The 25,972-nt window shown below is 40.9% G+C and overlaps 1 protein-coding gene across 8 annotated transcripts in view; it reads right to left on the bottom strand.

The window, feature by feature from the left end:
- Positions 1-25,972, bottom strand: part of LOC117731168 (inositol 1,4,5-trisphosphate receptor type 1-like) — a 62,867-nt gene that overhangs the window by 28,781 nt on the left and 8,114 nt on the right. For 6 of the 8 annotated variants that reach the window (XM_034533334.1, XM_034533342.1, XM_034533337.1 and 3 more), the window contains exons 5-40: positions 19,603-19,712; positions 18,907-18,993; positions 17,812-17,970; positions 15,879-15,977; positions 15,047-15,130; positions 14,393-14,539; positions 13,866-13,961; positions 13,590-13,634; positions 12,409-12,563; positions 10,965-11,064; positions 10,477-10,637; positions 10,237-10,378; positions 9,869-10,027; positions 9,073-9,245; positions 8,640-8,759; positions 8,132-8,326; positions 7,762-8,013; positions 7,532-7,673; positions 7,278-7,434; positions 6,997-7,187; positions 6,470-6,602; positions 6,323-6,377; positions 6,061-6,226; positions 5,737-5,910; positions 5,551-5,625; positions 5,299-5,436; positions 5,078-5,203; positions 4,775-4,975; positions 4,425-4,676; positions 4,049-4,174; positions 3,821-3,949; positions 2,186-2,306; positions 1,910-2,094; positions 1,687-1,835; positions 1,472-1,583; positions 852-887 (exon numbers count right to left, since the gene is read on the bottom strand). In XM_034533334.1, coding sequence (XP_034389225.1) covers positions 852-887; positions 1,472-1,583; positions 1,687-1,835; positions 1,910-2,094; positions 2,186-2,306; positions 3,821-3,949; positions 4,049-4,174; positions 4,425-4,676; positions 4,775-4,975; positions 5,078-5,203; positions 5,299-5,436; positions 5,551-5,625; positions 5,737-5,910; positions 6,061-6,226; positions 6,323-6,377; positions 6,470-6,602; positions 6,997-7,187; positions 7,278-7,434; positions 7,532-7,673; positions 7,762-8,013; positions 8,132-8,326; positions 8,640-8,759; positions 9,073-9,245; positions 9,869-10,027; positions 10,237-10,378; positions 10,477-10,637; positions 10,965-11,064; positions 12,409-12,563; positions 13,590-13,634; positions 13,866-13,961; positions 14,393-14,539; positions 15,047-15,130; positions 15,879-15,977; positions 17,812-17,970; positions 18,907-18,993; positions 19,603-19,712 — 4,952 coding nt within the window. The remainder of the gene's footprint in view (positions 1-851; positions 888-1,471; positions 1,584-1,686; positions 1,836-1,909; positions 2,095-2,185; positions 2,307-3,820; positions 3,950-4,048; positions 4,175-4,424; positions 4,677-4,774; positions 4,976-5,077; positions 5,204-5,298; positions 5,437-5,550; positions 5,626-5,736; positions 5,911-6,060; positions 6,227-6,322; positions 6,378-6,469; positions 6,603-6,996; positions 7,188-7,277; positions 7,435-7,531; positions 7,674-7,761; positions 8,014-8,131; positions 8,327-8,639; positions 8,760-9,072; positions 9,246-9,868; positions 10,028-10,236; positions 10,379-10,476; positions 10,638-10,964; positions 11,065-12,408; positions 12,564-13,589; positions 13,635-13,865; positions 13,962-14,392; positions 14,540-15,046; positions 15,131-15,878; positions 15,978-17,811; positions 17,971-18,906; positions 18,994-19,602; positions 19,713-25,972) is intronic. The other 2 variants (XM_034533339.1, XM_034533341.1) reach the window with 1 other exon arrangement.

Raw genomic sequence — 25,972 nt, 5'->3', positions numbered from 1 at the left:
AGGAATCGTGCAGCTCTCAGGCAAGGAAACACAGCCTCAATGACTGCCACATCTTCTCAGTCATGAACATACACGGCATACACGCAGTCACAGTGCCTCCTATTGGCACCGAAGGGAGATGCAGGGAAAACACCCTTCAAAAAGTGGAGCAGTCAAGCCATGATAAAAAAACTATGATGACCTCACTTTAAAGAAATAAATTTGCCTGAAATATTGGGAACATATGTGCAATGTCCACTAAATATTATTTGAGAACTCACTATCACTTTAATTTTTGTCTATTATTTTTCTTTTATAATTTATTTTATTTCTAATTAGTATGAGCATATATTATCTTTTCACATTAGTTATCTGTTGTTATGCTATGTGTTTAGGTGTAAAATAAAAAGGCAAAAGTATTAAACTGGAATTGATGTTAAAATATACAGTGAATATGTCCCAAGTTGACTTTTACTTGATGTGGTGCTAACAGTGGCAGAAAGTAGGGCACGGTAAATGCAGCACTGGCAGTTTTGCCCAGACAGAAAGTGACTCACCTTGGAACCTGGAATAACACCACTCTGTTGAGCAACATGCAGTCAGCCACAGCACACATCTCCCTATCTCTCTCTCTCTCTCTCTCTCTCTCCCCATCTTTCTTCTGTCATTTTCAGTTGATCTACACAGCGGTTTATGGCAGGAATCAACCTACCACTATTGTTACCAGCTGTGCCTAGAGCCTCTACAACCTAGGGCCACTACAACACACAACAACAGCAGCTGCTACAGGACTGTTAAAGAACAACTACTAGTGGTACACAAAAAGCAGCTCAAGGGAAAAAGAGCATGAGTAGAAGAAAAAGAGAAACAACCTTAGGCATATCCATCTCATCATCAAAGGCCCTGAGCTGAAAGAGAACAGAGGGTTTGAGGGGTTAGATAACAACACAGGCAGAAGGAAGCTAAAGCAGAGGTCATTGATACAGCATGGCATGTAAGTCATTCAAGTTCAAATTGTGGATATTGTGGATTGTAGATATTGGACAGTGTGCAGAATTAGTGTCATACAGTGGTGAGTGCAGTGAGCAAGTGATCAGTCCTGCCTTACTGACTACAGAGGTGACTGTGACAGGAAGAACAAGCAAATTCCCTTCAAAATAAGGGTACCCACTGGGTGCGTGGCCCAGTGAGGCAGTAAAATGATATACAACCCCACCTACATGGATACATCATTTAATCACATACCATAATGTATACACTATGTGAAACTTTGCAACTCAAATCTTTGATCATAATAGTTCCTGTAAAGTTAATATATATCTTCGATCAGAAATCCAATGCATCAACCCCCCCAATCCCGCAAAACCTGCAATATATTTTCTACAACTGTATTTAAGCATTTTATACAGCACAATATACATTAAATGCAAAGTTATACGGTGCACATGAGGTACATCTCCCCACCGTGTCCGCGCTTTGCAGCTTCTCCTACCTTCTCTCCATAACCACGGTCTTTTGTCATCATCTCTCGCAGCGTTTGCAGAACTTTGATGCACAGTCTCTCCTCGTTTTCCTCCAGCAGCTGCTTTGTATGTTTGATGAGCCTGCACGAGTACATCACTTCATGAGTCTAATTTATAATGAGAACACTTAGTCACATGCCAATAATAGACATATTTAGCTGAAGAAGATATTTACAGTACTTACTTGCATATGAAACCTCCGCTTTCACACTTCTTACGCGAGTCTGTGTTTTCAGGGAAGAGCAGCTCGGGCCGATGCAGCACATCCACCAGAACGGACAACTCAGCCTGGACCAATGGACGCAGACGGTCCTCGAGAGCTGACACAATGTCCTACAGTGCAGAAAAAGACACGTCCTTACTACATGAACCTTTTGACACACATCAGTAAGTATAAAATACTGCACCTGCAGCCTCTCAATGATGTTCCTGTAGTCCCGTGAAGCGGTGACCACAGAGTCCCTGCGGGCAGCATTGCGAGCAGAGAGTCTCCAGCTCATGGCGGTCTTCTGGACAATGTTGTTGGATTTCACAAACAGGTTGTTCACCTGGTTGTCAAGGTCCACAGGGATGGCTATTGCTCTGCCTTTGGCTGGCGGGTACACACAGAAGACAAGTCAGCTCCAGACTCAAAATACAAACTTTTAAACCAAGTGTAGATGATGGAAGGATTTTGATCTTACCAACATCAGAGAGCACCTTGATGCAGTTCTCAACTGAGCCCTTCTGGACTGGGACCAACCAGTTACAATGGTAGACCCTGAACACTGCCTGCAACAGCTGCACAAAGACTGGCTGCCTGGTCTGAGAAGAAGATGCAAGAAAAAAAAGCGTTGAGCATGTCGATTATCATACGCATCTATCTGGACTATCTTCTCTGGTCTTTAAAGAAAGAAATCGGTCCCTCGACAACATGCAAGATATGCATCAGCCATCAACAGTGCAGCACCACCAATCTGAACCAGCGGCTTTGTCTTTTAATAACAGAAACACAGTGATGTAGATTAGCAGCACATGTAGTCAGAGTGGTTTGTTACTTTTACACGAGACCCTGAGCAGACATACGCCCAAACCTAATCCAGTTCGAATCAGTTCCCTCTCAAAATACTCACTTAATAAATATGTTTATCTCACACCCAACAAGAATTTGAAACACCCAACTCTGTGTTTTATCCTCTGAATTGAACAAGTACCTGAAATATTTTCCACAAAGGAGAGGCCTGCAGCAGAGGATACAATCAGTGACGACATAAAACTGTCCGGATGCATCACAAACATACTTCCAAAGACATTACTAAACATTTCAGAGACAGCTGTCATTATTGGAGACGTCTTAAGTGCTCTATAATACAAATCTTTAAATCGTAAAACAATGTGATGTTTTGTAAAGTAAGTGAGATGATAGTCCAAAAATGTTTCTTTTGTAATTGCATCAGAGTTGACCAAAAGGATTACCATTATTTTACTGGTCACAAAGTTATTAATAATGCACTGAAAGAATATATATTGTGAATTGAAAACTGTTTCTATTAAACTATGACTGTTTAAATGGAAAAAAAGGACACTTTGTACTTATGTTCAAAGGAAATGATTAACCAGCAGGATGCTAACAACCACAATCATGACTAACTGGTCTTAACGTTGTAATGTCTGATTAGCTCTCCAGAATCATGACAAGCATTACTCTAATAAACACAAACGAATGGGAAGAGAAGGAGAACATTCATTCTCCATCAACACTTGCAATTATGTTAAACAGAAGAAAAATTATTCTGAGAAACTCCACAGAAGCATTGATTTGACCACTTAAGGAAGAACTTAACCCGAAGACACTGCAGTGTTTGTAATCTTAAAGTTAGACTTTTGAATAAGGGGTTTCTCTGCAGAGTCATTCTATTTGGTTATAATTATATGGGGTATACATATTCTATTTGTACTTGCATTCTTCTGATCGACACCTATAGCATGACAGTGTGTACAGTGAGGTTAGCAGTGATTTACATGTAGATATTAAGAGAAAAGAACACCTGAATATCGACCATCCATCACATGCTTCCCTCCCTAACTTTACTTTCTCTCAAGATTATCTTTTACAGATTGATAGTCGGGATTTGGTCTTTTAAAAGTATATTCTGAGAAAAATGACCTTTTAACAAGACTGTACATTTCAGACACTGTATGACAAGTCTATAAGGAAAGTTTATAGCAACAAATTCACGTTACTCCTGCAATCGTCAACTCTGCATGTGTGACTGACAACCAAACTACAGAAAATTGACACTGGATTCATTTTCCTTTTATTATTGGTGATTACATACCTGCAGGCTGGTGCTCTGGTCAGAGAAAGGAGAGCTGAAAAAAGTCGTTACAATGCCCATAACAGTCTCCGTCACATAGCGCTCCAGAATGATGTCTGCATGCTTACGGTCGCTTGTATTGTTGCACACCTGTAAACATAGAAAAATAACACAATGGCTTGTATTTTAACAATCCTCATTTTTTTAAGTGAGGTAAATGTTGCCATGGAGCCTCCCGGTGTTGCTTACTCTACAAATGTCAACCAAGAAGTTCTCAAAGAGTTTCCACATGTGGTTAGAAGTGTAGATCTCCTTCATTTCCACCTCGGTGTCCACATAGCAATGGTTCAGGAAGTTTATATAGGCGATCTTCACCTGAGAGATTAGGATATGGGTTGATGTAATAATGTAGTGCAGGTCAAGGATGGTTGACAGTCAAATACAACAAAAATAATTTTCGGGGAAAAATGATCACACAATACAACATTTATTTATGCACAAAACTCCTTGTATTGGTCGCAGATAATTAAAAGCACAAATTGCTTTGTACGCCTCGGTAATAAAGGTGGTGCTTCCTGCATCTGTTCCAAAGTCTTAGCACGGCTCAGTCTGAGGCCAATCTCACCTCGGGGATGCAGTCCTCATGAGTCACCACCCGCACAATGTCATCCAGTGGTAACAGGCTGTTACACTTGATCTCTGTGTAGACGTTCTTGCCCTCAGTGCACACAGCCAACAGCTCCACTAAGTGTATGTGGTACATCAGAGGACTGTTCTCATCCATGCGGTCCCGCTCTGATCGCATCATCTGGACCAGTGTCTGGAAAGAGGCGCGGTCATTATAGAAGACCAGAACATCTTCGCCAGCGTTCACCAGCTGTAGGAAGGAACCAATATACATGATTACATCAGTACACCAAGAGACATAGCAGTAGCATAGTTCAATTATAAAAAAGGCAATTAACAAGGCATGACCTCTGCCATGACGATGTCTTGACACTTTTTGATGAATTTATTCTCTGCTTTGACAATAGTCTGAAGGAACTTGAGGTACTGGACATTGCGGCCGTGTGTTTCGATGCAGTGGACAAAGTGCTGAACCACACGCTCATTGATCTCACTGCACAGCTGGAAGTTGTTCATGAAAATATGCTGCATGGTGATGGCTTCTAAAATCTGAACAAAAAAGAAAAAAGAAAAGAGAGGCGCATCAGAACACCATAATGTTGTTTGAATAGTAACACTGTGGATATGGAGAAGTGCATCATCCCTGCTCACCCCTGGGTTGAGAAACAGATTGATGTGCTTGTGCAGCAGGGCTTGGTTCTGCTGGTTTCCTGCACAGAAATTCTGTAGAAACTGGTGGGCTAGCTTCATGATATCCTGCATACGCAAATCTTCTCCCTGGAGGGGAAATGACTGGCGTGAAGGTTTGTCCACTTTAATGCACACACAAAAAGCATGCCAACAAACATTTCACTGAAAGTGATGATTAATACCTTCTCGTAGGGAATCTGTAGGAGCTCAAGGACCACAGCATGCGCCCCCATGTTCCTGAGCAGCCTCTGCTGCTGTTTCTTGCTCTTCCTACCTGACAAACCTTCTTGGACACACAGCCTGCTGAGCCGTAGCAGGATCTGATAAAGAAGAAAAGAAAATAGGAGACGGTGAGGTATGTGAAAAAAGCAACAACATTTGCAACATAGGCAGATAAGAGCTTGTTGACCATACTTATAAAGTGACATAGTTACCTCCTTTACCACCCTGTAGTTGTAACTGCTGGTGCTTTCTGCTTTCTTTGGTTTGTCTGTGCCCCCTGAATCTCCCTACAAGGTACACCAGAGACAATGCATCAGATGAAAAAGGTCTTACTCAGTAAGGAGAGTGTTAGTGGAGAAAGGCTTTTAAGTGTGTGGTTCTGTTGATGTATAATGGACCTTTTTATGCTCTTGCTCATTGGAGAGTCCCTCTCCCCCATCCATGCCCTCGTCTGGCCCCTGCCTCTTGTACACCCAGAGCTCAGACTTCTCTACGATAGAGCGCAACTGGTCCAGGTCTGACTTTATCTGCTTGTAATTTTCCACATCTTGGCTGGTGACCAGCAGCTGGACCTGTGAACACATATGTTACAACTTAAAGTGAAGTGCAGAAAAATAGCCAGATGATGCCCATCCCACACGCATTTGTGTTTGTATGCATTCAAGTTAAAATTGTATGTTTTTTGTTTCTTTCATTTTTAGCTGTAGCTGTAAACTGCATACCTGCTTAAAAGCCTGCAAGACCTCCTGCCTTTGGCTGAAGTGCCTAAAGAGCAGGTGGAGGGCTCTAGACACCAGAGGAGGATAGTCATGCATGGTCAAGTGGAGAAGGACCCTCAAGAAGGTACGGCCACCATGATCATCCAGGTCCAGTGGGGTGTTCTCTTCACTACACACAGAGCACACACACACACACACACACACACACACGTATAAACCTCTTTCTGGTATTTTGTGACTTTTCCTTTATTGAAACTGGGATTACCTTCCACCAAATATCCCCTCTGCCTGCTCTTCTATGTTCTCAAAATCCAAAGCACCTTGAATAAAAAAAAAGACATTAGTAAATCAACAAAGTCTATTTCATTGGCTCCACATTTGTGTAATATGCAGATAGTGATGTCACCCTGACCTGGCATGTTGTTAGGTCCTTCCACTGCTCCAGTTACAGAAAATTCACTCTGAGAGTTACTCTCATCAAACTCCCTCTTAAATATAGACAGCAGACAGGAGATCCTGTAGTCTAGGCGGACATTCAAGATGAACTGCAGAGCAGGACAAATAGTTGATGGGGACTGTGTATGCATTGTATGTCTACATTAATGTGATATATGTTTGTATATGCCTTTAAGTGTAAATTCAGGCTGAAACGAACGGTTATTTTCATACATTCAAATTAGTTGTCTGGTCTATAAAATGTCCGAAATTTGTGAAAAGTGTCAATCTGTGTTTCCCAAAGCCCAAGAGGACATCCTCAAATGCCGTCTTTGTCTACAACTGAAAGATATTCAGTTTACTATGATAGAGTAAAGACACCCCAAAACATTCACATTTAAGAAGCTGGGAACAGACAACTTAAACCGATTAATTCATCATGAAAATAGGTGGCGATTGATTTAATAGTTGACACCAAATCGATTAATAGTCGCAGATCCTCACCTGCAGGATTTCAATGATCTTTAGCTTGGTGTCCATGACAAGTATGTCCTGTTTCTCAGGCTCAGTCTGAGTCTTGACTGTGACTCCATTGGAGCTAGTGCTTGAAGTTGTGGGTAGGAAGCCCCCCCCTCTTAGGACTACTTGGGACATCAGCTCTCCTACACCGTGAATGGACCTCATCACGTTGCTGCCTGGAAAAAAGCACACATTCATAAATACAGACATCAACGTCATGTCCATGACATATTTGGTCCTCTACTGACCAACCATGGTGTTCATACCTTTACTCTCTTCTTCTTCTGTGTCCATCTTGTTGAAAGGGAACATTGTGCTCACATGGACACAGTCTAAAATAGCCAGCAGGATCTTGGTTAGTCTCAGCAGGTCACTGAAGTTGTAGAAGCCAAAATAAATCAGGTTCCTGGCCAGATTCACCACCTAAACAGGGAAGATAGATCAGTAAAATAGGTTTGCAGGTTTTACCATCAAAACGAGACATGAGTAGGATAAGAGATCAAGAATATGCCAAACTGACCTCAAAGGTGAGCTTGTTCTTCTCTTTATCTGCAAAAGGGAAGCTCTGACACACCACGTCTCTCAGGTAGTTCTCAACAAACTCCATAGTCAGACAGAATCGCTCCTTAATTTCATCTTTAGATGTTCCATCATTGTCGTAGCTACAATAAGACAACAAAATGTGGATACATCTACAACATGCAAAACACTCTACAATGAACAATACATTACATTTGTCTATTTACTCACTCATCAATTGCAATCTCGGAGGGGATTTCAGACCAGAGGCGTGCGTATTTGACAGGTGTAACCTGCTCCTGAGGATCACGATCGACATGCATGTGCAGCATCATGCGGCAGAAAGAAGCACGCAGATCATACGGCAGGTCTTCATCCGACATGCATCGCAAGATCAGGTCCACATCCAGCTGGCCAGATATCTTGTTGATTGCCAGGTACTGGCGGTCCAAACACATCCTGGCAAACAGGTTCAGCTGGTACCTATTGCAGCACAAACACGCTGTAATGTGATGAATTCCATTTGAAACAGCAAATACTTTTGTTGTTATGTTTGTTTTACCTACATAAAACTACATAACAAATAAAGCCCAGTAACTACCTGTAATAACTGATCACCTCCTGGTCCTCCTTCTGGTCCTCCTTGGCATCCTGAGCCAGCTCCCTAATGCTTTTACTGCGGATCTCTTTATTGCTGTCTTTCCAAAACAACCACACCTCCTCCTCATCCTCCTCTGACTCCACAGAGTTCTCCCCGAGCGGCGCTCCCTCAATCTCAAATCTCGACAATACCAGTCTGCAGGAGGAGGAGATTATTTTGGTTTGTTTAAAGGCTGATGGAAATAAATGAGTACGCTTTTTTTGGACAATTTTACAATAAAAACATTAGGATAAGGATACAATGACTTCCTCTGCAAATACGATTACCCTCAGAGCAAAAAGGATGCTATAGAGAGGATTCAGCTCATTAATATAGCCAGCCATTTACAATTATTTTCATTATTGATTCATCTTCTTCAATAACTCAAAGTGATACCTTCAAATTAGTGCATGTTGGTATTAAGGAGAATTGGACAAAAGTGGGTCGAGGCAGAGGGTGGTCCACTCACTTAGTTTCTATGAGGATGTCTGCGTTAGCTGGATCCAGCACTGCGTTACAGATGAGCTCCTGTGTCACAGGGATGGACTTATTCATTGACACACACAAGTCTGACAGGTAGTCCAGGAACCTGGACACACACACAAGATATGCAAAATTAAATCTTCAAACACACACACACACACACACACACACACACACACACACACACACACACACACACACACACACACACACACACACACACACACACACACACACACACACACACACACACACACACACACACACACACACACACACACACACACACACACACACACACACACACCACACACACACACACACACACACACACACACACACACACACACACACACACACACACACACACACACACACAATTCAGTTGATCGTGTTCATACACACAGACGCAGACAAACCTTGGCTCACGGTTCTTGCGGACCAGGCTAACGAAGGTGTCGATCTCTGCAGCAGTGATATGTTTCTCCAGCAGCTTGCGGTTATTATGGAGCAGAGCCGTGATTGTGTCCTCTGCCAAGACATCATAGCCAATCTGTTTCTGCATGAAGCGAAACTGTTTGGCGATATATTCCTGTGGAACGGACAGACAAGCAGTCTGACTATACACAAACCAAAACAAGACGACACAGACTCACTGGGAAAAATGTCATTATTAACTTAGCCCCTTTATCTTTATTTCTTTACATTCTCCAGGGGGACTAAGAGGCATAACGTTGTTATTTCTCTATCCATTACTTATATTGACTGGAGGCCATTTTGATCCTTGTTCATCTGTGTGCGGGAAAACAGAGCACGTTCACAAGAACCAGGCTGCCTCCTCCTTCAACATAATTAAATGACCATCCTAACAATTACAATGTAATGAGTTTAAAAGAAATTGATTTTTCTACGGAAATAGGAATGTTGAATTTCACATTGATAAGCCTTTGTTATAGGATGTGCTCGAATCACTGTGTGGCTCTGTGTATTTGTATCAGCAGACAATTTGATTAAGGGCTGAGCCTTGCAAAATGCACAAGACATTCAGTTATCTCTGTATAATATCAGAGCTGCCAGCAAAGGCCTCTTTCACTTGCTATTAAACTTAATGAAGGGATTTTGGAAAGCACCTTCGCACAAACTCCAGCAGCACGTAGACCATGTCATACAGTACCGGGGCTCAAGAAAACGGCTTTCTGGCCTGACAAACTGTACCTGGTTCTTGCGGTAGTCCTGCTGAGAGTGACGTAAAACACGGTAACACAGGCGGCAGATGTGCCTGAAGGGGGCATGACGCTGGTCAGCTAGCTCCTCCAGTCGCAACATGGGCCCGTCCCCACTGTCTGTGAAGGGAGCCTGCAGCAGCTTGAAGATCTGAATGTGAGGATAAGGTTGTTTGGAATGTAAAACCAAAAGAACATGCCGATACAGATAGCAGGCCTGACAACTGTGCTGCTTTGAGTCATGACAAAGAGTTGAGGTTATGTGGAGTTCAGTGAGGTTCAAACAAGTTCACATTCAATGGAAAACGTAATCTAAAGAGTGATGATCAACATGTTAGAGTCACTGTATTAAGGCATTACCTGTTTGAGAATATTTTGTTCTCTCATGAGTTTCTGTCGTTCCCTGTTGGGTTTGTTGACCATGATCTCCAGAACATCCTGTCCGTTGTTGGGAATATCCACCACAAAGAACACCAAATCCTCCAGTAGCTTGGTAACGGCTCTGATTGTACACACAAAAGACAGAGACAAAGCCATATCACACGACTATCTTGTTTCCTGATAGAATATGACAATCTGGCACCACGATGCATTTTATACCTTCTCTCATTCTGTGTGATGGTTCCTTTTTCCAACTTTCCAGCAATAGAGGCGAGCACTTTGCTGGCATCGTTGGCAAAGTCAAGGTCTCTCACTTCAGCAGGGGAGACGGGCACAATGGCAAATGCCTCTTTGTCCTCTTTTAGTGATGAGGTGCCAATCTTGAATGAGAAAAGAAATTTACAACTTTGTCATCAATCGATATGATTATTGTTTTTGTCCTTAGAATTGGTTTCTTGTACCACTTTTGATTCCTTCCCAAAATACTTTAGAAACCCATAATAAACTACAATTGTACATTTACCATATACAGGACACGTTACATTTAATTCTAAAACACTACCATAATTTCACAGCAGAGAAGAGGTTTGAACAGTAGATATTTCAGCTGGTTTAGATTTGTATCACAGGTGATGCACAGAGTCAATCGAGTCAACAGTTTACAAGATATAACTGTTACATATGAGTGTGAATGATCCATCACTCACGCGCAGCATGACGGGCTTTTCCTCCTCCTTGTCAATTGGTTGGTTGGTGCTGTGAACCCATGTGTTTGTACACAGGTGCCTGAGGCGCACATAGGAGTTCCTGAAAAAACATTTTTGTTTGAAGATAGTGAAGAGATATTTGAAATTACAAACAGCAACAAAATTATTAGGCATCTCTAAACTCTGTAAATCTATGGACATTCCAATATAAAGCAAAAATATAGCTTGGACTTCATGTTTGACAAATTCATTTAAATGCTGCAAAGTGTCCTCTTGGATTCAATTCAATTTATTTTATATAGCCCAATATCACAATTTACAAATTTGCCTAAGAGGGCTTTACAATCTGTACACATCCTTGTCCTAGGACCTCACGGATGGATGCCCTTATAACAATTTGATAACTAAAGTGCCCTCCCTCTATGTGGCTAAATGGTATGATAAAAGTGCCCGTCCACTGGAGAAAACATGAAGCAGTGCACTAATGGGCGCCATTTCAATCTTTATAATGTTCACTGTCTGCACAACTCATACACATGTGGCAAGACATGGCGAAACTGGGTCTGGCTGATGAACTTTTCATGTTTATCTTGGACTAAAGAGACTAAATATGTCTTGCTTTCATTAGTTAGAATATAATGATGTTTGATTGTGCAGTGCATAGTGTTGAGAGTATGGCATAAGTACTTATAAAGTACAAAAGAAAGTGTAGAGTTGATTGATAAGTTTAAACCAAAGAGATGTTCCTCTAAAGTTGGAACACAGCAGAGCACCAGATATTAATCGTGAACTTTAGTTTCACTACTTGATGAACTGATCTGTCTGTAATTTACCGTCCACAAAAAGGTAACTGCGTCAAAGACTAAATTAATCAATCGGAACAATGGAGACCACAACATCTTACATGATCAAATGACAATTACAATTTTGTATACAAAATATATTATAATGGATTGTAGGGTTTTTAGTTTGTACAAAAACCATTCAAGATACACAAGAAGCACAACAACTTTTAAGTCAAGTCGTGATAAGACGTGTTCACATTAACACGAGTTTATAATAATTTCTATTACAATAAATGATAATATAATTATTACTATTATATAATTACACACAAACAAAGATCATGCCGGAAAGTGTGTTTGCCGCAATGAAAAGGATCTCTATCTGTAAGACCAGCATGACACTGTCTACTGTGAGTAACACACTCACACACTCTCTTACATTAACAAGCATTAACACACAAAAACACTATTTCCATGGTGTATTGTTCTGCCAACATAATAAGATGACTTAATCTACAGTGGAAGTCCCCCAACTTATTATGTGCCTGCTTTTGGTTTTCTGTAGAAAGAGCGATACCCCGGGGAATGGACCGTGGTGCTCCTCTATGTAACATACGTCTGGGCCGGTCCAAAACACTTTAACGTTACGGTATTCCTACCTGGGTACCAGTGAGTCTCCTCCTCTTAATGTCGTAGGGTCAAGTTCAAATATGGAAGAGATGTCATTCCCATCAGGTACAGACACAAGGGTGTACATGACTTTGTCCTGGACATTTCTCAAACGGGCTCTTAAGGCTTCTTGCTCAGAGTCCAGCTGGAGGGAAAAGTTAAAACAGCAACTAAGATTACCTGTCACATTTGTGTCAAGATCAATAAGAGTGAACCAGTGACAGGGTTAACACTAGAGTATAACTGAAGATAGATTTCTAGAAAAATAAAATACAGTGGTTAAGTTTTTCTTTTGAAAGTTGAACCAGATAAATGTAACAGTCTTTATTCAATTAGCCAATAATGGTGGACAGAAAAGACTTACCTAAAGAACATCATCAAATCAGTCAGAGCTTTAAGTGCATTTCCTTCTAGGTTTGCTTAGTTTAAGCCTTTTTTGTAGACTCAACTGTAATTTTAAAAAGCCTTCACAATAAATAAGGGCCTAATTTATTTGTGCCTGGTACTTCTGCCATACTCAGTCATCAGGCCATTTTTCAGATTCTTTGGTTGCATTTAATTGTCTTTGTTTGTTGTTTGCTGGAGAAGCAAGGTAAAACACTCAGGAAAAGACTGGAGAATGTGAGATGGTTCAAGTGTGAACAGCCTCACCTTGACTGTAACAAACTACTACCAACCAGAAAGACGCATTCACAGTGAAAGGCTGCCATCTGCTGGTGACTGAGAAGTAATACAACCTCACGCTGCAACCATCTACTTCTGGAAATACTAGTACCTGCTAAAGTAGCTGTACAGCTTTCACATTTCACAGGACATTTACCCTCCAGGTACCTCTATGATTCTGTTTTTTTTTTTACGTTTGTTTGAAGGCACTTTAGGCCAAGTAAGTTTCACCAGTGAGAAAACCGGCAAAATAGTGCAAAGAATACATGTAGTCACAATGGTTACTTGCATTTTACTGACACCTTTGCTTTTCAACGGTAGTTAAACATTTTTCTGGAGCTGAGTTTGTGGTGCCGTGATATACTGCCAATCAGAAACAAGTATTTTCTTGCTCATAGTATTATATCAACAAGTTCAATTGGGTAACCATTAGACAATAAAAGGACACACTTGCTTGCATAGAAATGTTGCCCAATATAAACCCAAGTCTTTCAGCACGCTCACTTACTGAGGAGCGGGACTCCAGGCACTCCTCTTCATACTCTGGATTCACCTGCAAAAAGACAAAGTGGTTCATATTTGTTCAATGTATTATTGTTTTCTGTAATATCCATTTAGCTTAAATTTAATTTCAATCTGTTCTTCTCAGGTCTTAGAGGCTGCTTTACAGTGCCACAATTTAAAATGTGTGCAATATAAATACAATCAAATGATATCTAGAGTATTGCATTTTCTCAACGTTACTGTTCTAATCACAGTTACACTGTATCTGTGCTCCACTGACCTCTGCAGCCAGGTAGTGTCCAGTAGCCAGGTGTTTGAATCGGAACAGGCTGTTCCAGTAGCCGGCCCCCCCGCGACATGGATCATGCTGTACAACCTGATACCAGAGCAAACAGCAGTAACATCTTACACTTATGCATTGGGTGCTATTTATTTAACAGGTGCTGTAGGCTTAATGACCTGATAGGCTGTAAAGTAAATGATGAGAAACATATCAATGTTTTCCCTACAAAACTGGAGAAGAATAGAATAATCCAGCAAGGCTTACTTTATGTTTACTGGTGGCTACACTTTTTAACCACAATCAGCAAAACCAGCTCTAAAAATAGTTTACATTACATTTCATTTAGCTGACGCTTTTATCCAAAGCGACTTAGGGGAACAGCTCCGGGGAGAAATTCAGGGTTAAGTATCTTGCTCAAGGACACATCGACTAGGGCTAGCACAGCTGGGATTGAACCGGCAATCCTCTGATTGAAAGACGGACCTGCCACACACTGGCCCACAGTCACCCTGACCATTCCTCACCTCAATCTCCCAAAGGGCTTTACTGCTGGTTGCTGAGGTAGCCGACTGCCGTCCAGTAGTGCGAAGAAAAACATATTGTTTTTTTCTGTGATCATCACAGGTGAGGAATTTCTCCTGCTCTGCATGAAATAACCGTACCACGTCACCCTGGAGAGAGGGAGAACATTTCTTAGTCAAACATGATACCTGCTTAACCTTAAAACCAAATAATTACCCAATAAAAAAAATAATCTAATCTTTCAAATTCCAGAAGATACATTTCTAGTAATAAACCACAAGCTATTCCAATTTATATTTACAAAATAATTAAGACCCCTGTCGATCTTGACACGTCATTTGTTCCAAAATAGTTTCAAAATTAATTTAATGTATTCACAATTTTGTCACATATTCTGAAGAGACCATTAGACCCACTGTTGTTCTGGCTATTTTTGGCATTATAGCTCCAAATGTAGTGTTGTTCAATAACCAACAAAAACAATATCATCTTTAGAAATGTTTGAAAGAAACATAATAGGCCACTGCTAGTATAATATTTTCCCTTGTTTTCCCTATATTGTTTTACTTGACTTTTCATGTATTGTATGTGTGTTATTAGATAAAATTGAGTTTTGTACCAAGTTTGTAAAAACATACTAAAAGATAGCTACAAACCCCTTTTAGGATGATCTCTTGATTGTCGCCCCATTTCATAAACAAGACAATCTTCCAGCTGGTGTTACAGTTGACCGAGTTCACCTGAAAAACAAATAATCATAATCATCTCCTGGCACAACAACTCGGCCAAGATTAAACAGATAGTTTAGTCTTTGTGGAGATCATTTTTTTCCTCAGTACCTGCTTAGAAAAAAATCATGGATGAGTTTATTTTTTAAAGAGATGATAAGAACACAAAAATGTGTCTAAAGATTGATACATTGAAAATAATAAATGCACCTTCTTTTTACATGTGCCACAGCCAATGCAGCAGAAAGAATAGTTTAATAACTTTACCATGTTGTTCTACTTCATGTAGAGAAGTATAATAAGTTGAACATTGAACAAATTATAACTTCTTTCCTTTGTTAAGTTGCCACTTGATGTCATAAACATCAATTATTTGTGCATCCATTCTTCCATTTATTTATTCTGCTTGCAGAGTCATTACAAATGAAAAATTAACGAGTTTGACTCTTGGTAAACAGAAAAAATTGCACAAATTCCCCAAATCAGACCCCAGGGTCTATGTTTCTGTTTGGCACTTTGATGCAATATGTTGTTAGAAGCTGATCCCACTCTAGTTGTACGAGACCTTCCAAATGCAGAGTTAGCTGTAGCCCTGTCCTTAACTGTGCTACATTTGGAGGGCAGGAAAACTGCTGGACTGTTTCACATCAGACAATTAATAACCAAGCAGCACTTATGAGAAAAAAAGCTGTGATTAGTTTCCAACACTCCCACAGAAACATCTGAGTAGTGAAGATAAGTTGGAACAGCGTAGCCAAACCTCATTGCATCCTGGATTATCCACTAGCTGGTGTGTGCTGGCATGGAGCGGCTGACCAGCATTCACTGGGTTGAGGACCACTTTGTCCCCAATCACCACCTGCAATCACGCGCAAAAACAGATACAATAAAATAATGTTAACATATAGAGGAACAAAGGTTATGCCTTGTAATCCTGGCACAAGCAGAATTGTCTTTGACATATTTAAGGAAATGGAAAGCTATCAGGACCATGATGTTTGATCAAAACAGCATGTCATAATGCACACTAGGAAATAACTGGGTTTGGGCTGTTACTTAACTGTATTTGTACATATTTTATTGAGTTTGACTTACCTGTTTTTTTTACTGTATATATGGCAATTACTATATCAGAGCACAATGTATGCATCTACCATGAGTACAGTGCAATTTATTTGCATCCATGTACTCAACATTGAATCTGTAACTGTTAGGAGAGCATCTGTATCTATTTACATGCAACTGTCCTCTGTCTTTTCTCAGCAGGGATGGAGTTTTTAATCCAAGGCCTGCTGCTTAGGCCTTGTGCCTAATTTAAGAGGAGTTTAACAGATATGCTTGTGGTTGTCTTTGGGCACCAGCAGGGTTGCAAAATTCCGGGAATATTCAAAGTTGGAAACTTTCCATGGGAATTAACGGGAATATACGGGAATTAACTGAAAATGTTGGGGTAATTTAACTGAATTTACCTTGTCATAAGCAGACATGCATGCAAACGTTTATAATACAACTTTTAAAAATGAAATTTTTGACTTTTTTGACATTTTGTGAGTAGAACTTTATTCTTTCATCGAACAACAAAAACATGAACGTTGAAGGTATATTCCCTATGATCACCACCCCCCAACCCACATTTTTTTCCCTGAATCTAAATGCTTTCTTCCTGGACCTCATCAACGTCCTCCTCACTGCTGTACAAAGTTAGTCTACTGTACACAAATAAACTTGGTATTAAAATGAACATGGCTTCAGTTTACCAAGTACCGTAATCAATATGCTAGGTAATGACAAACAGTGTTGGGAAAGTTCACATTCTACATGAACTAGTTCAGTTCATAGTTCACACATTTTAAAATGAACTAATTCAGTTCATAATTCAAAATGTTGAACTAAGTTCACAGCTCCAAAAAATGAACTAGTTCAGTTATATATATATATATATATATATATATATATATATATATATATATATATATATATATATATATATATATAATATATAATTGAAATCTCTATCTGTCTGCAATACCGCTCTTGGCCTTTACGCCACTCGGCGCTCTCACACTTGCCAGGCATAGGGCTGAAACGTTCAGACGCAACACTGATGACAAAGACGTTCAAAAACAACAGAACGTTTTATGTTTACGTTTATGTTTCTGGCAGACAATGTTCCAAACCAGCTGCATTCAGGGTCCAGCTGAGCTAGGAGTGCATAGTCTTGTTCTCAACTACATTTAAGTTCCCTGTTATATGCTTTTGCAAAAAAACTTCTTTTTTTTTAAATTCCCAAAATTACCGTGGAAACTTTCCGGAAACTTTCTGCCCCTTTGCAACCCTAGGCACCAGCCCACTACTTCCTGCTTGAGGGAAGATGAGCTTGTGCCAACAAGAGCTTTATGAGCGGGTTAACACAAATTGGGTGCTGGCACAGGTCCATCCAGGGATATATGTGATCAGCGAGAGCCTCACATTGAGGCTTAAGTAAAGAAGACATGTGCTCTAGAGGTCTCAACCTTTATTCTGCGGTCTTAACCTTACAATACTCATTTACTGCTATACATTTTAAAGAGAGAAATGGCCTACAGTTACTGTATTTTAAAAAGTACACATATTTAAAATGTAAAAGATGCATCCCAGGCATGATGACACAATGCACCACTCCCACAGACGTGTGTGTACATGTGATGACTCACACTGTCCCCGATGGAGCGTAGTTTGTAGAAGGGCTGGATGTAGAACCAGGAGCCTTCATTTCCAGCAGTGTCCAACATCACCCTCATGGCGTTCTTCTCCAACAGCGCAGGCAGACGCTTGTTCACCGTCAGGTATTTGTTGCTCTTCAGGTGGAGGAGCTGAGCAGAAAAAATCAGATACAGCCTGATAAAATACAAACAAACAAACATACAGAAAGTGTACTGTCTAGAAGAAAGCCACTTGCATTTAGGGCACTATGAGAAACAAACTGCCTTAAGGGTTATTTAGTAAACCAATGTCATACATCAGGTAAGATAAATCCAAACAAGGATTGCCTGCAGAATGACACTTAAAGTCTTCTTCTTACCCAAAGTTACTGTGAGAAACTTTTAACTGGTTACGAAACAGTGTAAATGTAATACTGATGCCTCGATATAACCGACATAATTAAACGAGACCATCACCGAGAAGATTGTCTATCCCCCCCCTCCCTAGAGGGAAGAGAGACCCAAACCAGGAGAATGGGCGGGGCAGGCTGTCAGACCCTGTAAAATGGGAGGTTTTCTAAAGGGACCCTGGTGATGAGAACACTACCACTTTTGTTCACAGGGAGCACCACAATGAATACAAAAATGAAAATTCCATGTAGTAGCTTGAATGAACTGTGTAGGTTTGTTTACATACTATATTATGATTGCGTATGTTTGTTGAATTAATTTATGATCCTGCTTCAAGTATTCTCTGTTCAGGATGCTTTGCAGTATATTTGTATTATTAAAATTAGTGCTTTGTCTATGACTGCAGGAGGTTTCAGCTTCTTTCATTTTCACTGGGACTATGCCAAAGTTCACAACATTTTAATAATAGAACACGCAGTTTATGGTTCTCATTTTTTATGCAATGGTTAAATTCATTTTGGGGAACACGCTCAGTTGAGGCATATTTCAAATTTAAGATAGGGTGAGATTAAATCAGCTTCTTTAATGACATGTCAAAGCCATCTCAGTTAATCAAATAAAGGGTGGTAGTCTAAACACATCTTATCTCATCTGACTAAATACTAAGAAGATGATGACCATTTCAGAAGAACAAACCTGAATGACATTCCCGTACTGAATTACTGTTCCAAGCAGCTTTTTGTTTTCAGAGTCATTTTGCTTTTTCTCCAAGTCAGCTGCATGCTGGAAGGCAAGAAAGAGATCCGAATGAATATAACATGTATTAATTATCCGACCCACTATCTGCAACATTGTTAATTGATATCAGTTATACACAGTGATGTGGTCGGAAGTAATCTGATTGGTTAGCTGCTAAACAATAGCATAGTATAGTAGAAAGAAAGTTGTTAGCCAAAAGCAAACGCTTAAAGAGAGGTTGTCTCCATGGAAACGCAGGAAAGATTTCAGTCTTTCATTTTATAACTGGGTGGTCAGTTAGTAGATTGCTTTAAATGGTATTGTATTGAAGCAGAAAGAGAGAAAGTAGAGTGTAAAGGGCAGAAAGGTAGGACAGTAAGAGTGAAATGTCTATAAAAGGACTTTAGAGCAGGTTTCAAAGTAATTATGTATATTTGCTGCTGTAGAATTGTAAACTGTAGTCCAGGGTGAACATTTCTACACATTCACTATGCAGCTTGGCATTCAGTTTCGACCAAATCGTCCATTTAAATTTGAAGATTTAAATCTTCTGAAAAAGTGCCCGTCTCTTTCCCCTGTGAGTCCCGAGGACAGGTCTGTGTGTGTGCTGGTAGTTTACTGGTCTGTAGTGGGACCTGTTGTCACCTCACTTACATGGAGCTTGTTAAGGAGCACCGTGTCCGTGTTCCCTCCAGGCTTCGCCGCTTTCCAGAACTGCTTCTGGGCAGAGTAGCGGTTCATGGGACACAGTCTGAACAGACAGTCTGGGCAGAGAGAAAGAAATAGAGGCCGAGACACATGGACAGAGATTAGTACATAGAAAAGAAGAGATGGAGGAAGACAGTCGGATTGAGAATAATTATGTTGATGCACTGTTGTGAAGGCAACAACTCGGTTGCTAAAACAAGACGATATAAGATGTGCAATAAACACAGATGAAAAGTACACGACAGGCTTAACCTAATGAATGACCCCTCTCTCACATGCCAAGTGATGTATTCAAAGACCTAATAGCCAAACTATTTTCACACACTCTTCTGTGTGTGTGCGCTTGCCCTTTAAAAAGATATTCACTATTCTCCTGAATGGCTTGGTCTAGCTCGAGGAGGAGGAATGAGGGACAGGAAAGCATGCGCTTGTTTTTCGTGTACGTGTGTGTGAGTGCACTCGGCCATATATACAAGTATAGTAATACGTAGGTACATCCTGTGGTTAGTCAAAGTGCGTAACCGCAGCAACCATGCGATGCCGTCGTCAGCAAGACTCTGATTGTGCTGCTCATTTTCATAGATACCGTAGAAACTAGCCAGCAGGGAAAACGTTCCCTTAATTTGCATGTGGACACAGTTTTAGAATAACAGAGTTCCTCTTCTGCAGCAAGCTGCACAACTGCAACTGAGGACAGAGGCACTTTTAGCCCTGGCTGAAAGTTTAGTTTTGCTCACGGTTAACCAAAGCACATCAACTACAATGACAAAGTTAAACTTCATCAGCGACTCCTCCCTCGGAGTCCTGACTTTCCTCTGACTTCATCTCTCAGACCAAAGCCCTCTGTTCCGAGAGGGCGAAAAAAGAACAATCTGTCCATCCTTCCCTCTTTCTCTCTCAATCCCCCTCTCTCTCTCCGTCTGTCCTCCTGCTATAGCCGCCACAGTAACATGACCAAATAAGGCCAGCCAAGAGAAGGGGAGTGGGATGACAGAGGGAGAGAGAAGAGGGTGGGGACTCCCTATCTTCTCCCGTTCTATATTCTATCATCCCTCCTTCTACTTTCTGAATTCCTCTAGCCATTTCACACACCACTCGCTCCCTCCAAGTTAATAGTCTATATATCTTTTAAATCTTTGCCCCCCCCCTCCCTTTCAGGGCCTCATCTGATATAGTTTACTTTATGCTGACCTTAAATACAGCTCGAACAACAGGGAACAGGAAGTGAAAGAGAAATGAGGAATACAGAAAGACAGTGAAAGAATGTGAAACAGAGAGAGGGCATACAGAGGTTAAGGAAGAAATGAAGTGGACCTTTTTGCTGAGTAAATGCATTTTAGTGCGTCCCACATATGTTCACCCAAGTAGTTGAAACTCAAGTTAATCTACACCAGAACTGGATCATGCTAGTATGTGTAAACACCAAGTGAAGAAGAACACACACTGGGTGCAGACTACATGGGCAAAAATGCAGCGAGCAGGGATTTCTCAGCTGGATTCCCAGCAAGCCGGACCATTTGCTGGATATCATTCCCCCACCCTATTCCCCAACATTGCCTGTCTCTCTCCACTACCTCTATCAAATTATAGCATACAATGCTCAAAAAACAACCTAAAAAGAGAAATGAACACACACACTTACACTAGGAGCTCTCGTCTATAACGTGAACTTCCCTATCATTTGATGCAGATCAAACTGTTTATCAAACTTTATTAAACTCTAAACACCCAATCTCAGCTACAATATGAGTCCAATGTGCGTGTACTGAACATTTGCGTGTACTGAACGTTTGCCTTTAATCCTAGTCAGCTGGGAGAGAAAACATGTCAGTTCAGTGAAACTGAAAAGTGGGTTGAGAACTCCTTCTGGGATCACTAGGCAGAAGAAGTGGTGGGATTGGTCCAGAGGGCAGAAAACTCAAATGATTCATTAACATTCCTCCAACTTTAAATAGTTTTACCAGAATCTCCACCCCATAAACATCAGGTTAAGCACTCAAATATATATTTGAGTTCATAAACAAAGAACATCTTTGATCGTAGCTGCCCCACGTGCTCTAACAAATGCTGACCTGAAATCATGTAGCCCTGCGGTATGCATGATGAAAAATATAAACATTAGAAGTCACTAGTCCTTTAGGGCAAGTCCCAAATATTTAAGTAAAATGCAAGCTAATTGAAAGGTTTTCAGGCCTCTAAATGCCTGCATATGTTAAGAGTTTAGAGTCTTTACAGAGCTGACACCAGGTCTTTTCATTGCGTAGGCCTCAAGATAAAAAGGAGCACTCCACCAATTTCACATAGACAAATGGTTGTATAACATTGTCTGTGTCTCTGGAGGGTGTCTGAGATGTTGCTTTATGGGTAGTGTAGCATTAAATTTGTTTGGAACTTGACCCATACTAAGGACAAAACTTGTTTTCCACCTGTGTCACATACATTAAGATGTTCAACTTATGCAATGCAGTACCAAAAGGAGTATCTGTTTGAATGACCTACTTAAGTAAATAAGACAATCAGCACTGGTTATTCTCAATGCCCGTCATAGTGCCATCGGGTCAGATTCTGCACAAAATCATGCAGGTTCACCAGAAACTCTCAGCTCGGACTCTGCAGGGCCTGTGGCAGCGACCATCTGGGTCCAGACAGCCCAGAGCAGGCTCCACTGCTGCCCCTGACCTGCTGTCAGAAGCTCTGATGGGAGGCAAGAGATCAGCTCCCGTCAGCAGCATCGCTTCTGCCGGCTCATTGCTCCACGCTGGAAGCAAACACAGACACCCTGCTACTGGAGACCCAGGCCAGATTACTGGGCCCACTGAAGGGACCTCGGGAGGCCCGCAAGAACCACAATTAGGACTGACACTGCTGCAGGAAATCCAAGATGAAAGTCGCACATAGTAATCAGCGTATTAGAGTAAAAAGTTAGACATTTTGACAAAAGTGAAGCAATAAGATCGACTCTCTTACTCTCGTCTGTCTGTTAATTATAAAACTACAGCCAGTTTACGTGGAACAATGCACCTTTCAGCACCGGTAAAGCACATTTATAAAAAGGTTATATTTTATTTGTTTAATTAATAAAAAAAATCCAAAGTCAAAAAATGGCAATTAGCTGTTTATTGGTGGTTCTGTGCTAAACTAAGTGTGTCGCTATGGAGGGTCGCTTATTTTTTCTTGCCGTTTCGTTGTTAAACTTTGGACCTTCAAGTCTCTAGTCATGTCAGCTTTTCAGTCAACTCATTTGCTGTGACTTAAGTGTTACTTGAAACGCAGTCTGAATTCTCCAACTACAGGCCCCTGAGCTCAGCACACATATAGCCAAAGTGATGTACAGTAAGGACTTGCAGGCAGGACTTTGGTTCATTAGTGGTCACTATGTAGAATATGTCATGTAAAAGAGTTTCATAATGATCTCACAATGAAGCGCGTTAAAAAATTCTCATGTCTTCACAATAATTATCCTTCTTAAACAAACGAGTTGCTCCCTCACTCACACACTGCTGGCTTCAGAATAGCGACCGTGACCTGTGGAAGATGGTGTTAGACGCTGGCACTGCCTTGAAGCTTAGTGCTGATTACATGTATGGCAAGTGTGAACATCTTATTGAGGAACACAACACAGTAACAGTTTATTTTGTATATGACACTCTACATTGTAATATAACTGGTCTTAAAAGATGAGTCTGAGTTTAAGACGTGTACATAAAAGCATGATTTGTGACATCACAACTAGTTTAGAAGCCAATCATGGTCCAATACATGAATTACACGATGTGATGGGGAGCCTTCCGTGAACATACGGTGAGAATGGACCTTTCAGTGGCGTATGAGACATTGGTGTGTCCAGTAGTTAACGTTGAAATTAAATATATGTGCACATGATTATGTCGGTTTTAATTTGATATTTGTAGATTTGGATTTAATCATGTTTAACAGGGTAATTAAGCTAGATACAAATAAGTAAAATAATAATACAAAAGTGTTAAAACATGTTTGGATGGATCTTTAAATAAGTTTGTAGACCTTGTCTCTCTGGTATTTCAGTGGTATGCATGCAATACTGCTTTGAGCGGTCTTGCACAAGGCCTGCAGATGACTCAGAGAGAGATCACTAACACCAACTCTTTCAACAAAAAGCTAATAAAAGAAATCCTGATCCCTGATAAACCTCACCAGATTTAAGACTATCAGGAGGAAGATGCTTGTAGCCAGGGCGACCACAAAAACTACTAAGACGATGTTAGGTCAACAGAGATGACTTACTGAACCTGTGGGGAAGTTTGTATTAGAGCATATCAAAGTCTGATACTGTAAGAGCAGCAACAACACACATCTTCCAACAACTCTCAATTAGGTCCTCTGTGTGACAACACAGCGCTGCATCAATTACAATGATACACAAGTTTATCAGGTCACGGTATCAAGTGCAGAACAAGTAAAGATCCTGAAATGCAAATGTCCATCTCATCGACAGTGGCACAAAAATCCTGACACGTGCAAATTACGAAGAACTCATCATTGGTCAAACACGAGCAGGGAGGCTGCTGTTACCGCTGTCAGAGATCTGAGCTAATCTTCAGTAATTAGACAACATCAGTCTGGCTAGGGACCGAGAGAAACACATTGCATAATACTTCTTCTATTCTGTGTTAAATCAACAATATCCTCAATGATCTGGCTTGTATAAACTGCTGCTCACTCAAAAGGTTCTCATCCTGTTGGAGATATTATAGAGGAAGCATCTAATCACCTTGTGGTGCATCAAAGACAATAAATGGGTCTACTGACAACAGCTTCCCCGTTTCCTGCAATAGCTCTTCTCTCTTAATAGAGAGGAAAGCAATATATGTGGTTATTACTAGAGGAAGTGACTAAAGACAGAACTGCTCCTGGTGTTCATCTCAGATGAACCACCCAACTAGTCTGCAGTAACAGCGGTTTGGGCTGACAACAGACAGGTGGTGACAAAGGAGGTTTGTTGGAATTTCTGAGGTTTAAATATTTTTTCCCCCCCTTTAAGATTTTGTATATGCATACCTATAATGTTTGCCTTTGATACATACATCTGCATCAATGGAACCTCTGTTCCACACACATCTTTAACCTTGGTGTCATCTTTGATCCAACCCTCTCCTTTGAATGCCACACGTCACATCACAAAGAAAACGCCTTCTTTCATCTTAAAAACATCGCCCGTCTACGTCCCTCCCTCTCCTCTTCAGCTGCAGAAACACTCATCCACGGCTTCACCACCTCTCGACCGGACCAATGCAACACCATCCTGTATGGCACATCCACCAAAAATCAACAAACTACAACACGTCCAGAATTCAGCTGCCCGTCTGCTCTCCCGCACCAGAGATCACATCACCCCAATCCTTCAAAAAGCTTCACTAGCTCCCGATACAGCAAAGAATTCTCCTCATCACCTACAAAGCCCTTCGCAACCTTGACCCTCCGTACCTTTCTGACATCCTGCACTGACACGACACCACCCGCAACCTCAGATCTGCAGAAGCCAGCCTCCTTACCCCCCCTACTCTGTCCAAGCATCGGACCTCCTTTGCCATTGCTGCCCCCTCCCTCTGGCAGTCTCTCCCACAGCACCTCCGTCACTCGCCACTTTCAAGACTACACATATATTTAAACCTGCTTTTAACCTGTGGTGCTAGTTAAGTATGTTTTTGTTTCTTACTGTTATTTAATCTAATTTTTAGTATATATTGTTACTGCTTTTATCGTTTCGTTTTTTTACCATGTAAAGTCCATTTGAGTACCTTTTTTAAAGCGCTATGCAAATAAGAAAAATACTATTATTACTTCATGACACAACCGAAAGAGCTGCCACCATCAGCAACTTCAATTAGATATGGTATGCCAAAAATATACATTTACAAATAATCCAAAAGAGGATTATTTTAAACAACTAATAAAAAGAGCCCTATCTGAGTGTGTGTGTAGGTGTGTGTGTGTGTGTGTGTGTGTGTGTGTGTGATGACATTTCAAATACTCTCGGAGAGCAATACAAAGCAAGGCCCCTGATGTCTCAGCATATGCATACAGACTACATGACTGAGAGTGTGATTTTACGGAGGGTGCTTGTGTTTACATTAGGAGGAAATGTTATGCATACCTCAGCAATGACAATATAAGGCCTTGCATGTGGACATGGCTAGTCTGGCCTTGTGCCCTCATAGCATCCCTCTCAAACATCGGAGGAGGCGTCCCAAACGAGGAGGAAAAGTTGACCATTTGCTCTGCCAGAGGACACCCTGAGGACTCAAATTAGGAGTTCCCAAAGAAGTTTGAAGAGAAA

Source organism: Cyclopterus lumpus, chromosome 5 (assembly GCF_009769545.1).
Source record: "Cyclopterus lumpus isolate fCycLum1 chromosome 5, fCycLum1.pri, whole genome shotgun sequence".
Classification (NCBI taxonomy): domain Eukaryota; kingdom Metazoa; phylum Chordata; class Actinopteri; order Perciformes; family Cyclopteridae; genus Cyclopterus; species Cyclopterus lumpus.
The sequence above is the reverse complement of the archived record's forward strand: the minus strand, read 5'-3'. Positions and strand labels throughout refer to the sequence as shown.